The sequence below is a fragment of the Oncorhynchus nerka genome, linkage group LG8, assembly GCF_034236695.1.
Source record: "Oncorhynchus nerka isolate Pitt River linkage group LG8, Oner_Uvic_2.0, whole genome shotgun sequence".
Lineage (NCBI taxonomy): Eukaryota > Metazoa > Chordata > Actinopteri > Salmoniformes > Salmonidae > Oncorhynchus > Oncorhynchus nerka.
Genome location: NC_088403.1, coordinates 68,302,699 through 68,320,314, shown reverse-complemented (window position 1 = coordinate 68,320,314; position 17,616 = coordinate 68,302,699). Strand labels below are relative to the sequence as shown.

General features: G+C 44.6%; 1 protein-coding gene across 1 annotated transcript; it reads left to right on the top strand.

The window, feature by feature from the left end:
• The first annotated feature begins 2,200 nt into the window (after window positions 1-2,200).
• Window positions 2,201-16,037, top strand: LOC115127009 (lecithin retinol acyltransferase-like). The gene is made up of 2 exons (XM_029656648.2): window positions 2,201-3,739; window positions 15,181-16,037. The coding sequence occupies exons 1-2, from the start codon at window positions 3,137-3,139 to the stop codon at window positions 15,331-15,333; spliced, it is 756 nt and encodes a 251-aa protein (XP_029512508.1). The 5' UTR covers window positions 2,201-3,136; the 3' UTR covers window positions 15,334-16,037.
• Window positions 16,038-17,616: the final 1,579 nt, after the last annotated feature.

Genomic DNA, 17,616 nt, shown 5'->3' with positions numbered 1-17,616 from the left:
ACTCAATAAAGAAAATGTTTTGTTTTGTGTAGCATTTTGGATGCTAATGCTAATTAAGTCAAGACTCAAATAGCCATTGTGCTTCATTGGTCAGTTTTCTTGACGCTCCATGTAGACGGCAATTGACACGTCGTTGTTTGCACCTTCCACTTGTTTTATATGCAAATGAAGACCTGCTTTTGAGTTAAAATGGAAAGCATACTAACACATTCATAGCCGCTAACTGCTTTAGCGCCTATTGACGATAGTATCTTCTGCCTGGGGGAGTTTTGTTAGTGTAACAGCGTAGCTTCCGTCCCTCTCCTCGCCCCTACCTGGCCCCGAACCAGGGACCCTCTGCACACATCAACAACAGTCACCCCTCGAAGCATCGTTACCCATCGCGCCACAAAAGCACCCTTGCAGAGCAAAGGGGGAATAACTACTTCAAGGTCTCAGAACGAGTCACGTCACCGATTGAAACGCTATTAGCGCGCACCACCGCTAACTAGCCATTTCATATCGGTTACACTGGGAGCTCCGACTCTTGCTCTGAATGTTAACACACATCGCTTGGAGACATAAGCAACATAACTTTTATATCAGCGACAAATAACTGTTCTAAAAAACAACATTACTGGAACCTTTTACAGGGTTAAAGTTTCCAGATGGTCATATTGACAGGGTTAAAGTTTCCAGATGGTCATATTGACAGGGTTAAAGTTCCCAGATGGCCATATCTACAGGGTTAAAGTTCCTAGATGGCCATATTTACAGGGTTAAAGTTCCCAGATGGCCATATTTATAGGGTTAAAGTTCCCAGATGGTCATATTGACAGGGTTCAAGTTCCCAGATGGCCATATTTACAGGGTTAAAGTTCCTAGATGGCCATATCTATAGGGTTAAAGTTCCCAGATGGCCATATTTATAGGGTTAAAGTTCCCAGATGGCCATATCTATAGGGTTAAAGTTCCCAGATGGCCATATTTACAGGGTTAAAGTTCCTAGATGGCAGAATTTACAGGGTTAATGTTCCCAGATGGCCATATTGACAGGGTTAATGTTCCCAGATGGCCATATTGACAGGGTTAAAGTTCCCAGATGGCCATATTGACAGGGTTACAGTTCCCAGATGGCCATATTGACATGGTTAAAGTTCCCAGATGGCCATATTGACAGGGTTAAAGTTCCCATATGGCCATATTGACAGGGTTAAAGTTCCCAGATGGCCATATTGACAGGGTTAAAGTTCCCAGATGGCCATATTTATAAGGTTAAAGTTCCCAGATGGCCATATCTATAGGGTTAAAGTTCCCAGATGGCCATATCTACAGGGTTAAAGTTCCCAGATGGCCGAATTTACAGGGTTAAAGTTCCCAGATGGCCATATCTACAGGGTTAAAGTTCCCAGATGGCCATATTTACAGGGTTAAAGTTCCCAGATGGCCATATTGACAGGGTTAAAGTTCCCAGATGGCCATATTGACAGGGTTAAAGTTCCCAGATGGCCATATTGACAGGGTTAAAGTTCCCAGATGGCCATATTGACAGGGTTAAAGTTCCCAGATGGCCATATTGACAGGGTTACAGTTCCCAGATGGCCATATTGACATGGTTAAAGTTCCCAGATGGCCATATTGACAGGGTTAAAGTTCCCATATGGCCATATTGACAGGGTTAAAGTTCCCAGATGGCCATATTGACAGGGTTAAAGTTCCCAGATGGCCATATTGACAGGGTTAAAGTTCCCAGATGGCCATATTTACAGGGTTAACGTTCCTGCCCGTATTTATTCCCATGAATGTGAAATATGACATATTTCCATTGAAATATATGTGTTAAATGTGTGTGTGTGTGTGTGTGTGTGTGTGTGTGTGTGTGTGTGTGTGTGCGTGTGTGTGTGTGTGTGTGTGTGTGTGTGCGTATGGGCTGGTGTGTGTGTATATGTGAATGGGCTCGTGTTTGTGTGAGTGAGTGAGTGAGTGAGTGAGTGAGTGAGTGAGTGAGTGAGTGAGTGAATGAATGAATGGGCTGGTTGTCCCAGTTCTCCAGGGATCTAATGATTGCCATATGGCCTTAGCTTCCTCTTTTCCACAGACTCTTTAGCCAAACCACACACACAAACACACACACCCCCTTTCCATTCTTTAGCCAAAACGAGCTCAAACTTTGCACAGCCATGTCTGACATTACACTCACCTCAAACACACACACACACACACACACACACCATATGTGAATACTTAATACATTGCTTTCTTGCGCTGCAGAGAAGGATAGCTGCCATGCTACGGGTTCCTTACCAATTTTGTGTGATGTTTTAGCGCTGATCTTAACTCTTTTTTTTGTTGTATACATACATTTTCCCCCATAATTTCCTATCAACAAAAACAACTTCTGGACATCAGTGATCACTAACCTCGGTTTGGATAAAGAATTCTACTTCAACGAGTTGGCGGCTGAGGATGTTCATATCAGACCAAAGAACAGAACTCTGCGGGACAGAATTATAGAACATATCAGACCAAAGAACAGAACTCTGCGGGACAGAATTATAGAACATATCAGACCAAAGAACAGAACTCTGCGGGACAGAATTATAGAACATATCAGACCAAAGAACAGAACGCTGCGGGACAGAATTATAGAACATATCAGACCAAAGAACAGAACTCTGCGGGACAGAATTATAGAACATATCAGACCAAAGAACAGAACTCTGCGGGACAGAATTATAGAACATATCAGACCAAAGAACAGAACGCTGCGGGACAGAATTATAAAACATATCAGACCAAAGAACAGAACTCTGCGGGACAGAATTATAAAACATATCAGACCAAAGAACAGAACTCTGCGGGACAGAATTATAAAACATATCAGACCAAAGAACAGAACTCTGCGGGACAGAATTAGTTGTGATCTGCATGTCCACAGTAAGAAGTCAACAAGCCTTTAGCCCTACAAGTGTCACTCAGAACACCTACTACGTGACTAATCTGCTCTCAAACAGCAGCCAATCGGTTCCTCGGTTCCCTCACGACGTCACTGAGGGCCCCTCGTTGAAACTGACCGCGACCTGAAGATGATAGAGGAACGTGAGGCGAGGAGGACAACGTCCCGAAAAACAAGGACAAGGAATCTCCTCCAATAAAAATGTTGAATTCGCTCACATTACTCCTGGAAAAAGTGTTCTTCCTCACTCACCTCAATGCCTTCCGGCCCAGTTTGTTGTTTTCAGACACAGACAGAGCGAGGGAGAAGAAGAGAGTTACACATCACTGCGAGAATGAGGGGTGGAGAGAGAGAGTCCCGGATACCTCCGCCGGGGCCGCACTCCCAGAGTCCATATACCAACGGGGAGACTTGCTAGAAGTGCCCCGGACTCTATTCACTCATTTTGGCATCTATTTAGGAGACAACCGGGTGGCCCATCTGATTCCGGATATCTTGCCACTCTTTACAACGGACAAGCGTTCAATCCAGGCGATGGTAACAAACAAACGCTTAGTTCTCGGAGTTTTATCCAAGAGCGCCAGCATTCGGGTGGATACCGTTGAGGACTTTGCGTATGGAGCATCAATTCTTCTGAACGCTATGGACACTACCGTGCAGAAACGACCGTTGGATGGCGAAGAGATCGCGAGTAGAGCGGAGAAACTGGTTGGGAAGATACCGTACAGCTTGCTTTGGAATAACTGTGAACATTTCGTTACTTATTGCCGGTATGGCATTGCAATCAGCATTCAGACTGACAAGGTAACATATTGATATTGGCCTAGACTAGGCTATTTCTTGTTTTTTTTACGCACGGACATATTGAAGAGGCTATCTCTCTGAAAGCTATATATTCCAATGTTAAACTAGCTGCAAAATGATAACGGAGTTTTCCTAAATAGGCCCACCGCGCTGGTCACAGACGTCAATTCAACTTCTATTCTACGTTGGTTTAACGTAACATCATTGAAATTACGTGTAAACAACGCTGATTCAACCAGTGTGTGCCCAGTGGGACATTTAAAAGATGCCTAAAGTGTTGAGTACCCATTTGGTGTGCGTCCTGTGTACACGATTGGTACTGTTGCGCGCTGGTGAGTTTTCACAGAGCGACGCTGCAGGACTCTGTAACTAGCAGAATCAAAACATTAAAACATTCATTTATAGATTAATTGAATGCTGTGAACTAGTAATTGTTGGTTTAGGTGATAGGCCTATCTGCCTTGATAAAAAAAAAAAGTTAGTTTACTTAGAATTTGATTCATCTCAAGCCAAATAGGTTAAAAGTGGTCATTAGCCTATTTTACTCAGTGAGCAATGTTAAATGATGCGCGTCAATATGGACCAATAGGTTTATAGAGCAGACAATGGTCCGTCCCAAATGGGACCCTATTATCTAAACTGTTTGGGAAAAAAGTGGTTCCAAAAGGGTTCTTTGGGCTGTCCCCTTAGGAGCACCCTTTTTGGTTCCAGATAGAACCCTTTTGTAGAAACCTCTTCGGAAAGGGTTCTATGTGGAACCTCGAAAGGTTCTCCCTAGAACCAAAAGGGGTTATTCAAAGGGTTATCCTATGGGGACAGCCAAATCACCATTTTAGGTTCTAGATTGCATCTTTTTTTTCTAACAGTGTAGACAGGGCTATTATGGTGCACACATTTTGGTCAGAGTCTGAAGTAGGGCCCTGCTTTGGTCTAATGTAGGGCCCTGCTCTGGTCTAATGTTGGGCCCTGCTCTGGTCTACTGTAGGGCCCTGCTCTGGTCTAATGTTGGGCCCTGCTCTGGTCTAATGTTGGGCCCTGCTCTGGTCTACTGTAGGGCCCTGCTCTGGTCTACTGTAGGGCCCTGCTCTGGTCTAATGTAGGGCCCTGCTCTGGTCTAATGTAGGGCCCTGCTCTGGTCTACTGTAGGGCCCTGCTCTGGTCTACTGTAGGGCCCTGCTCTGGTCTACTGTAGGGCCCTGCTCTGGTCTACTGTAGGGCCCTGCTCTGGTCTAATGTAGGGCCCTGCTCTGGTCTAATGTAGGGCCCTGCTCTGGTCTACTGTAGGGCCCTGCTCTGGTCTACTGTAGGGCCCTGCTCTGGTCTAATGTAGGGCCCTGCTCTGGTCTAATGTAGGGCCCTGCTCTGGTCTACTGTAGGGCCCTGCTCTGGTCTAACTTAGTGTCCTGCTCTGGTCTAATGTAGGGCCCTGCTCTGGTCTACTGTAGGGCCCTGCTCTGGTCTACAGTAGGGCCCTGCTCTGGTCTAATGTAGGGCCCTGCTCTGGTCTAATGTAGGGCCCTGCTCTGGTCTAATGTAGGGCCCTGCTCTGGTCTACTGTAGGGCCCTGATCTGGTCTAATATAGGGCCCTGCTCTGGTCTAATGTAGGGCCCTGCTCTGGTCTAATATAGGGCCCTGCTCTGGTTTAATGTAGGGCCCTGCTCTGGTCTAATGTAGGGCCCTGCTCTGGTCTAATGTAGGGCCCTGCTCTGGTCTAATGTAGGGCCCTGCTCTGGTCTAATATAGGGCCCTGCTCTGGTTTAATGTAGGGCCCTGCTCTGGTCTACTGTAGGGCCCCGCTCTGGTCTAATATAGGGCCCCGCTCTGGTCTAATGTAGGGCCCTACTCTGGTCTACTGTAGGGCCCTGCTCTGGTTTAAACAAGGGGCCTGCTCTGGGCTAATGTAGGGCCCTGCTCTGGTCTAATGTAGGGCCCTGCTCTGGTTTAAACAAGGGGCCTGCTCTGGTCTACTGTAGGGCCCTGCTCTGGTCTACTGTAGGGCCCTGCTCTGGTCTAATGTAGGGCCCTGCTCTGGTCTACTGTAGGGCCCTGCTCTGGTCTAATGTAGGGCCCTGCTCTGGTCTACTGTAGGGCCCTGCTCTGGTCTACTGTAGGGCCCTGCTCTGGTCTAATGTAGGGCCCTGCTCTGGTCTAATGTAGGGCCCTGCTCTGGTCTAATGTAGGGCCCTACTCTGGTCTACTGTAGGGCCCTGCTCTGGTCTAATGTAGGGCCCTGCTCTGGTCTAAAGTAGGGCCCTGCTCTGGTCTAATGTAGGGCCCTGCTCTGGTCTAAAGTTGTGCCCCAAGGTGATTAGGGTGCCATTTTTCACGCAGACAATGATTTGGCCGTGTAAGCTGGGGGGCAAAACAGGATCAAACTCCTCCTTGCCCCAAAAATAGACCGACATGTAAATTAGGACCAGACTTAGAGAAGTATGGAAAGACAGTGTATCCTCGCAGTATTTAAAATAGGCAATTTGCGCTACTTTGAGTTGGTAGGCTGACAAGGCTTCGGAGTCTGCAGGTCTGGTGAGAGCCTGAGTTTGTTTTAAATGAGCAATTTTAATGTCCCTGTCTGTTGCTTTTAACAGTTGTTCATGGAACACAAGGCAGGAAGAAGTCCTTTTGAAAAGAGCTCTCATTTCTTAGCGCGCTCTGTTCTAGAGAACCCGTTAGCGTGTTCTGTTCCATTGGCTCTACTATAAGAGTGAATTGAGGTATGGACCTTTGTGAAATTAGTTTGAAATTTGAACTTCAATATTTATTTGACCTTTTATTTAACTAGGCAAGTCAGTTAAGATCAAATTGTGATTTACAATGACTGCCTATCCCGGCCAAACCCTGACGATGCTGGGCCAATTGTTCACTGCACTATGGGACTCCCAATCATGGCTGGCTGTGATAGAGTCTGGAATTGAACCAGGGTTTGTAGTGACGCCTCTTGCACTGATACCTTATACCTCTGCGCCACTTGGGAGCACCTGTCAAATGATTTGAGATAGCTATCAAACAATAGCTACCTCGGGTTCTTCATGAAGGAAAACAATGTGTGCATAATTACATGGCAACTGTGAAGACAGCCTGGGACAGTCAACAAAGTGCATGATCACAATATTCAAATCTAATGTCAGCTGTCTATTATTCCTTACACAGAGAGACATGTTGCACACCCTTTGGTTTTCTCATGAAATTATTTCAACGTGTTTTAAAAATATATATATATTTATTACAAATAACTTACAATTCAATAGCTCCTTGATCACATGACCTAGGCACCTGAAACCAACTTTTGTATTGTTCACGGGGTAGGGACCATAGAAATAGAATGAATAGAAAGGGTCTCTCCATTCAAGTCAATGATGGTATAATGAGTGGACTGGCAGCCATTTTGAGTGTACACACAGTGTTCTCCATCATTGGGAAAGAGAAAAAATATTGAACTACCCAGACTCTCTGCCTAGAGCTGACCGTCCAACCAAACTGAGAAACCGGGCAAGAAGGACCTTGGTCAGAGAGGTGACCCAGAACCCAATGACCACTCTGACAGAACTACAGAGTTCTTTATCTGAGATGGAAGAACCTGCCAGAAGGACAGAAGTCTCTACAGCACTTCACCAATCTGGGCTTTATGGGAGAGTGGCCAGACGGAAGCCACTCCTGAGAAAAAGGCACATGACAGTATGCCTGGAGTTTGCAAAAAGGTGCGTTAAAGACTCTGAGACCACAAGGCAAAAGAATCTAAGAATGTGCAAAGCTGTCGTCAAGGCAAAGGGTGGCTACTTTGAAGAATCTCAAATGTAAAATATATTTTGATTTGTTTAACACTTTTTTGGTTACTACATGATTCCATATGTGTTATTTCATAGTTTTGATGTCTTCTTTACAATGTAGAAAATAGTAAAAATAAAGAATAACCCTTGAAGTAGGTGTGTCCAAACTTTTGACTGGTACTGTATATACAGTATTTATTTATAAAAAATGTAATCGTTTTTATAAGAAAACCAAAGGTGTGCAACATGCCTCTCTATGTAAGGAATAATGGACAGCTGAAATGCAGTTGCTAAGTCACATGGTTGGAGAGCTATTTAAATATGAATATTGTGATCATGCACTTTGTTGACGGTCCCTAAATAGTTGCATTGGTGGTGGACCAGGCTGCCTACATCGTTTTTTCATGGTATTATTTATTTAACTAGGCAAGTCAGTTAAGAACAACTTATTATTCACAATGACGGCCTACCGAAAGGCCTCCTGCGGGGACCGGAGGCTGGGATAAAAAAAATATAGAATAATTTAAAACGCACATTAAAAATACACATCATGACAAGAGAGACAACACAACTACATAAAGAGAGACCTAAGACAACAGCATGGTAGCATCACAACATCACAAGAACATGGTAGCAAAACAGCATGGTAGCAACACAACATAACAAGAACATGGTAGCAACACAACATGGTAGCAACACAACATAACAAGAACATGGTAGCAACACAACATGGTAGCAACACAACATAACAAGAACATGGTAGCAACACAACATGGTAGCATCACAACATAACAAGAACATGGTAGCAACACAACATAACAAGAACATGGTAGCAACACAACATGGTAGCAACACAACATGGTAGCAACACAACATAACAAGAACATGGTAGCAACATAACAAGAACATGGTAGCAACACAACATGGTAGCAACACAACATAACAAGAACATGGTAGCAACACAACATGGTAGCAGCACAAAACATGGTAGCAACACAACATAACAAGAACATGGTAGCAACACAACATAACAAGAACATGGTAGCAAAAAAACATAACAAGAACATGGTAGCAACACAAAACATGATACAAACATTATTGGGCACAGACAACAGCACAAAGGGCAAGAAGATAGAGACAACAATACATCACAACAAAGCAGCCACAACTGTCAGTAAGAGTGTCCATGATTGAGTCTTTGAATGAAGAGATTGAGATAAAACTGTCCAGTTTGAGTGTTTTGTTGCATCTCGTTCCAGTCGCTAGCTGCAGCGAACTGAAAAGAGGAGCGACCCAGGGATGTGTGTGCTAACGTCTGCAGTGTAGTTTCAGGGTTAGCTAGCGTTAAAACGTTGCCTACATGTTGCCATGTGATTATGAAACTCAGGTTGGAATCGAAAAAATAAGATATCTCGAATGTTATAGAAATGTTTTCCTACGTAAAAGAGCCTAACCCGAGGAATGTAGGCCTCCTGAGTGGCACAGTGGTCTAAGACACTGCATCTCGGTGTGAAGAGGTGCCCCTGCAGTGCCTGATTAAAATCCAGGCTGCGTCACGTCTGGCTGTGATTGGACCAGGTTTGGATGGCGTAGGCTGTCGTTCTAAATAAGAATTTGTCCTTTAACCGACTTGCCTACTTAAATCAAGGTAAAAAAAATTGCTCAAATCATTTGCGACTTATTAAAGTTAGAAGAGCTGAATATTAAATCTCAAACTAACTGCAGATCCCAAACTACACCCTATTCCTAATGTAGTGAACTACTTTAGACCAGGGCCCCTTACCGCAGATCCCAAACTACACCCTATTCCTAATGTAGTGAACTACTTTAGACCAGGGGCCCCTTACCGCAGATCCCAAACTACACCCTATTCCTAATGTAGTGAACTACTTTAGACCAGGGCCCCTTACCGCAGATCCCAAACTACACCCTATTCCTAATGTAGTGAACTACTTTAGACCAGGGGCCCCTTACCGCAGATCCCAAACTACACCCTATTCCTAATGTAGTGAACTACTTTAGACCAGGGGCCCCTTACCGCAGATCCCAAACTACACCCTATTCCTAATGTAGTGAACTACTTTAGACCAGGGGCCCCTTACCGCAGATCCCAAACTACACCCTATTCCTAATGTAGTGAACTACTTTAGACCAGGGGCCCCTTACCGCAGATCCCAAACTACACCCTATTCCTAATGTAGTGAACTACTTTAGACCAGGGCCCCTTACCGCAGATCCCAAACTACACCCTATTCCTAATGTAGTGAACTACTTTAGACCAGGGGCCCCTTACCGCAGATCCCAAACTACACCCTATTCCTAATGTAGTGAACTACTTTAGACCAGGGGCCCCTTACCGCAGATCCCAAACTACACCCTATTCCTAATGTAGTGAACTACTTTAGACCAGGGCCCCTTACCGCAGATCCCAAACTACACCCTATTCCTAATGTAGTGAACTACTTTAGACCAGGGCCCCTTACCGCAGATCCCAAACTACACCCTATTCCTAATGTAGTGAACTACTTTAGACCAGGGCCCCTTACCGCAGATCCCAAACTACACCCTATTCCTAATGTAGTGAACTACTTTAGACCAGGGCCCCTTACCGCAGATCCCAAACTACACCCTATTCCTAATGTAGTGAACTACTTTAGACCAGGGGCCCCTTACCGCAGATCCCAAACTACACCCTATTCCTAATGTAGTGAACTACTTTAGACCAGGGCCCCTTACCGCAGATCCCAAACTACACCCTATTCCTAATGTAGTGAACTACTTTAGACCAGGGCCCCTTACCGCAGATCCCAAACTACACCCTATTCCTAATGTAGTGAACTACTTTAGACCAGGGCCCCTTACCGCAGATCCCAAACTACACCCTATTCCTAATGTAGTGAACTACTTTAGACCAGGGCCCCTTACCGCAGATCCCAAACTACACCCTATTCCTAATGTAGTGAACTACTTTAGACCAGGGCCCCTTACCGCAGATCCCAAACTACACCCTATTCCTAATGTAGTGAACTACTTTAGACCAGGGCCCCTTACCGCAGATCCCAAACTACACCCTATTCCTAATGTAGTGAACTACTTTAGACCAGGGCCCCTTACTGCAGATCCCAAACTACACCCTATTCCTAATGTAGTGAACTACTTTAGACCAGGGGCCCCTTACCGCAGATCCCAAACTACACCCTATTCCTAATGTAGTGAACTACTTTAGACCAGGGGCCCCTTACCGCAGATCCCAAACTACACCCTATTCCTAATGTAGTGAACTACTTTAGACCAGGGCCCCTTACCGCAGATCCCAAACTACACCCTATTGCTAATGTAGTGAACTACTTTAGACCAGGGCCCCTTACCGCAGATCCCAAACTACACCCTATTCCTAATGTAGTGAACTACTTTAGACCAGGGCCCCTTACCGCAGATCCCAAACTACACCCTATTCCTAATGTAGTGAACTACTTTAGACCAGGGGCCCCTTACCGCAGATCCCAAACTACACCCTATTCCTAATGTAGTGAACTACTTTAGACCAGGGGCCCCTTACCGCAGATCCCAAACTACACCCTATTCCTAATGTAGTGAACTACTTTAGACCAGGGCCCTTACCGCAGATCCCAAACTACACCCTATTCCTAATGTAGTGAACTACTTTAGACCAGGGCCCCTTACCGCAGATCCCAAACTACACCCTATTGCTAATGTAGTGAACTACTTTAGACCAGGGCCCCTTACCGCAGATCCCAAACTACACCCTATTCCTAATGTAGTGAACTACTTTAGACCAGGGGCCCCTTACCGCAGATCCCAAACTACACCCTATTCCTAATGTAGTGAACTACTTTAGACCAGGGCCCCTTACCGCAGATCCCAAACTACACCCTATTCCTAATGTAGTGAACTACTTTAGACCAGGGCCCCTTACCGCAGATCCCAAACTACACCCTATTCCTAATGTAGTGAACTACTTTAGACCAGGGCCCCTTACCGCAGATCCCAAACTACACCCTATTGCTAATGTAGTGAACTACTTTAGACCAGGGCCCCTTACCGCAGATCCCAAACTACACCCTATTCCTAATGTAGTGAACTACTTTAGACCAGGGGCCCCTTACCGCAGATCCCAAACTACACCCTATTCCTAATGTAGTGAAGTACTTTAGACCAGGGGCCCCTTACCGCAGATCCCAAACTACACCCTATTCCTAATGTAGTGAACTACTTTAGACCAGGGGCCCCTTACCGCAGATCCCAAACTACACCCTATTCCTAATGTAGTGAACTACTTTAGACCAGGGGCCCCTTACCGCAGATCCCAAACTACACCCTATTCCTAATGTAGTGAACTACTTTAGACCAGGGCCCAATGGAGCTGGTAAGAGAACAACCGATCTGGAGACAACACTCAGTTTGTTTATTCCTCATACAGACATGATGTACACAGGGCAATGAAAAGCTTACTTGCAGGTCGACAACAACAACAACAACAACAACAAGTGAATACAAGAGTAATAATAAGTAAATAAACTAGGATACAAATGTAGCAACAGAATTTAATAGAAGGCACAGAAAGGAGTTGAAGATAATTTTAACCAGCGCTTTTTCAGAATTCAACGTCTTTTCCACGTTGGGTTTCCCACGTCATTACATTGAAACTGGCTCAATGTTAGTGGGAAATCTGTCTCGTCGGTAGTTTCTCAACAAAATGAGAGAGAGGGAGAGAGAACAAACGGACCCATTGAATCCTTTTCAACACATCATATCACGACGGTATTTGCGGAGGTGATTTCAGAGTTGAGGCCTGGCAGCATTGTGGCTGGGAGGGAGCTAAGGTTTTCTCCACCTTCATAGACTAACCATGATCGCCCCCCCCAAAATGGTTTGGATTGGATGGAAACTTATTCAATGACTTTAGACATCAAATATTTGAGTGTAACTTATACAGACCGGCTACCGCAGAGCAGAAGCAGAGACAGAATAACATACTGTAGCACTTAATACTTCAGAACCAGCAAGAGACTAAGACATACTTGTAGATGTCCTCATAACCACAGAAATGTGTTTTTGTCTTAAAGTAAAGTTTTAACTTTGCCAAAGGACCAAGAGTCAAATTAAATTGTACTTTAACTGATAGTGACCCAATGTACAAAGATAGTCTTCATTTTTTAATTTGATTTAACTAGTTATTTCTTATTTACAATGACAGCCTACTCCCAGCCAAACCCTAACGGCGCTGGGCCAATTGTGAGCCTGCCCTATGGGACTCCCAATCACGGCCGGTTTTGACACAGTCTGGAATCGAACCAGGGACTGTAGTGATGCCTCTACCACTGAGATGCAGTGCCTTAGACCGCTGTGCCACTCGGGAGACCTTGTCTACTACAGGACACAACGTTTAACACTGATGATATTCTCCTCCCTGTAAGCCGGCCGGCCACCGTGTTCTAACTAGGGGTCTGCAGCTTTATGGCACAGCTTTATGGTATCCTGTAAATGGGTCAAGGCCTGCCCTCCCCCCCACACACAGACACACACCCTCTAAATGTTCCTCTATCACTATAATAACCACGAGGTGTCCTCATCTCTCACTATAATATAAACCATGAGGTGTCCTCATCTCTCACTATAATATAAACCATGAGGTGTCCTCATCTCTCACTATAATATAAACCATGAGGTGTCCTCATCTCTCACTATAATATAAACCATGAGGTGTCCTCATCTCTCACTATAATATAAACCATGAGGTGTCCTCATCTCTCACTATAATATAAACCATGAGGTGTCCTCATCTCTCACTATAATATAAACCACGAGGTGTCCTCATCTCTCTCTCACTATAATATAAACCATGAGGTGTCCTCATCTCTCACTATAATATAAACCATGAGGTGTCCTCATCTCTCACTATAATATAAACCATGAGGTGTCCTCATCTCTCACTATAATATAAACCATGAGGTGTCCTCATCTCTCACTATAATATAAACCATGAGGTGTCCTCATCTCTCACTATAATATAAACCACGAGGTGTCCTCATCTCTCACTATAATATAAACCATGAGGTGTCCTCATCTCTCACTATAATATAAACCACGAGGTGTCCTCATCTCTCACTATAATATAAACCACGAGGTGTCCTCATCTCTCACTATAATATAAACCATGAGGTGTCCTCATCTCTCACTATAATATAAACCATGAGGTGTCCTCATCTCTCACTATAATATAAACCATGAGGTGTCCTCATCTCTCACTATAATATAAACCACGAGGTGTCCTCATCTCTCACTATAATATAAACCATGAGGTGTCCTCATCTCTCACTATAATATAAACCACGAGGTGTCCTCATCTCTCACTATAATATAAACCATGAGGTGTCCTCATCTCTCACTATAATATAAACCATGAGGTGTCCTCATCTCTCACTATAATATAAACCATGAGGTGTCCTCATCTCTCACTATAATATAAACCATGAGGTGTCCTCATCTCTCACTATAATATAAACCATGGGGTGTCCTCATCTCTCACTATAATATAAACCATGAGGTGTCCTCATCTCTCTATCACTATAATATAAACCATGAGGTGTCCTCATCTCTCACTATAATATAAACCATGAGGTGTCCTCATCTCTCACTATAATATAAACCATGAGGTGTCCTCATCTCTCACTATAATATAAACCATGAGGTGTCCTCATCTCTCACTATAATATAAACCATGAGGTGTCCTCATCTCTCACTATAATATAAACCATGGGGTGTCCTCATCTCTCACTATAATATAAACCATGAGGTGTCCTCATCTCTCTATCACTATAATATAAACCATGAGGTGTCCTCATCTCTCACTATAATATAAACCACGAGGTGTCCTCATCTCTCACTATAATATAAACCATGGGGTGTCCTCATCTCTCACTATAATATAAACCATGAGGTGTCCTCATCTCTCACTATAATATAAACCATGAGGTGTCCTCATCTCTCTATCACTATAATAACCATGAGGTGTCCTCATCTCTCACTATAATATAAACCATGAGGTGTCCTCATCTCTCACTATACTATAAACCACGAGGTGTCCTCATCTCTCACTATAATATAAACCATGAGGTGTCCTCATCTCTCACTATAATATAAACCACGAGGTGTCCTCATCTCTCACTATAATATAAACCATGAGGTGTCCTCATCTCTCACTATAATATAAACCACGAGGTGTCCTCATCTCTCACTATAATATAAACCATGAGGTGTCCTCATCTCTCACTATAATATAAACCATGAGGTGTCCTAAAGTCCTCATCTTCCCCTCTCTATCACTATATTATAAACTGGGTGGTTCGAGCCCTGAATGCTGATTGGCTGACAGCCTTGGTATGTCAGACCGTATACCACGGGTATGACAAAATATTTATTTTTACTGCTCTAATTAGGTTGGAAACCAGTTTATAATATCAATAAGGCACCTCAGGTGGTTTGGGGTATATGGCCAATATATCTGTATTCAGGCACTCCTCGTTGCGTCGTGCCTAAGAACATCCCTTAGCCGTGGTATATTGGCCGTATACCACACCTCCTTGGGCCTTACTGCTTCATTATAAACCATGAACATAAAGTCCTCATCTTTCCTCTTGTTTTGGTTTTAGTTCTGTGATTGGCTGAAATCTGTCATCCGGGATCACAGGAGTGTTCCGCTGACGGCGTTCCTGGGAATTCTGTCTGTGGTCTATCTAGGAATGTCGTCCTACACCGCCATACCCACCCTCCTCATCCCCTTCACCCTCTGGATGGCTGGCTGATTCTGGACTTGGAATGATGGAATTGTATAATATGTATTGAAGTGTATGTGCTGTGTTTTAAATGGCTCCAGAAATGGGCAGCAATGACAGCATTATGACAGCATTATGACATCACTATGACAGCATAATGACAACATAATGACAACACTATGACAGCATTATGACAACATAATGACAACACTATGACAGCATAATGACAACATAATGACAACACTATGACAGCATAATGACAGCTTTATGACAGAATTATGACATCACTATGACAGCATAATGACAGCATTATGACATCACTATGACAGCTTTATGACAGAATTATGACATCACTATGACAGCATAATGACATCACTATGACAGCATAATGACAGCTTTATGACAGAATTATGACATCACTATGACAGCATAATGACAACACTATGACAGCATAATGACAACACTATGACAGCATAATGACAGCACTATGACAGCATAATGACAACATTATGACAGCACTATGACAGCATAATGACAACACTATGACAGCATAATGACAACATTATGACAGCATAATGACAGAATAATGTTACACTACTCAGAACACTTAAATACCGGTCATTAACAGTTTCTGTACCCATCTCTAACCATGAACACTTTGCACAGAATGTATTTTTCACATCGTAACAACTTTATACTGTATTTTTTATGTAAATAAATACCTGTACATTGTACTGACTGGTGTGTGTGTGTGTGTGTGTGTGTGTGTGTGTGTGTGGAGTCAAGAATTAATTTAGCCTGACCCATTTTTTTCTGTGTTCCACCCTTTTCACACAGTAATCATTCATTATATAACCTACCATTGTTGTGTCAGGATAGTTGGAGAGGAGAGACAAGCCATCGATTCATTCTTCGTCTCTTCTCCCAGCATGCACAGCGGCCTGAGTCTGGCCAGTGACTAACGGGTGGACTGGCCACAGGACAGTTCAGGCAAATGCCAGATGGGCTGGTCCATTTTTAGCCCAGTGGCCCTATCTAAATAGTTTTTGGGGGTTTTGTTCAAATGTGTCATTATTTGTCTAAAAATGGGAGCCTTAAGGAAGAAAATGGACCGGTGTGTTAGAAATGCACGGTCCGATTTCTGGTCCCAGTCCGCCCCTAGAGACTAACGGTCCATTATATTGTGTTATGGGGAAATTAAAATATACATTCTGTCTAGCCTGGTCCCAGACCTGTTGGTGCTGTCTGGCCAACTCAGCCGTGACAATGACCATAGGAGTTGGCCAGACAGCACAAACAGATCTGGGACCAGGCAAGTGGCACCCTATTCCCTATCTAGTGCACTACTTTAGACCAGGGCTGGCACCCTATTCCCTATCTAGTGCACTACTTTAGACCAGGGCCCATTTGGGATGTAGACTTTATTTGTTATTGACTAAAGTGTCCACATCACTCTAATCTCCAGCTCTGGTCCAGGGTGTTACGTGTCCACATCACTCTAATCACCAGCTCGGGTCCAGGGTGTTACGTGTCCACATCACTCTAATCACCAGCTCTGGTCCAGGGTGTTACGTGTCCACATCACTCTAATCTCCAGCTCTGGTCCAGGGTGTTACGTGTCCACATCACTCTAATCTCCAGCTCTGGTCCAGGGTGTTACGTCTCCACATCACTCTAATCACCAGCTCTGGTCCAGGGTGTTACATGCGGCTTTCTAAAGATGCGACTCAGTCAATCAAAAAGCAGCACGAGGACTGGAGTTGGGCTGTTGGAGAACTGGAGTTGGGCTGTTGGGTAGACTAGAGGACTGGAGTTGGGGGGACTAGAGGACTGGAGTTGGGCTGTTGGGGGGACTAGAGGACTGGAGTTGGGCTATTGGGGGACTGGAGTTGGGCTGTTGGGGGGACTAGAGGACTGGAGTTGGGCTGTTGGGGGACTAGAGGACTGGAGTTGGGCTGTTGAGGGGACTAGAGGACTGGAATTGGGGGACTAGAGGACTGGAGTTGGGCTGTTGGGGGGACTAGAGGACTGGAGTTGGGCTGTTGGGGGGACTAGAGGACTGGAGTTGGGCTGTTGGGGAGACTAGAGGACTGGAGTTGGGGGGACTAGAGGACTGGAGTTGGGCTGTTGGGGGGACTAGAGGACTGGAGTTGGGCTGTTGGGGGGACTAGAGGACTGGAGTTGGGCTGTTGGTGAAACTAGAGGACTGGAGTTGGGCTGTTGGGGAGTCTAGAGGACTGGAGTTGGGGGGACTAGAGGACTGGAGTTGGGCTGTTGGGGGGACTAGTGGACTGGAGTTGGGCTGTTGGGGAG

Coding starts and splice junctions, on each gene's coding strand:
- LOC115127009 (XM_029656648.2), top strand. CDS start 3,137: ATGTTGAATTCGCTCACATTACTCCTGGAAAAAGTGTTCTTCCTCACT. Junction 3,740..15,180: donor TCAGCATTCAGACTGACAAG/GTAACATATTGA, acceptor TTTTGGTTTTAG/TTCTGTGATTGGCTGAAATC.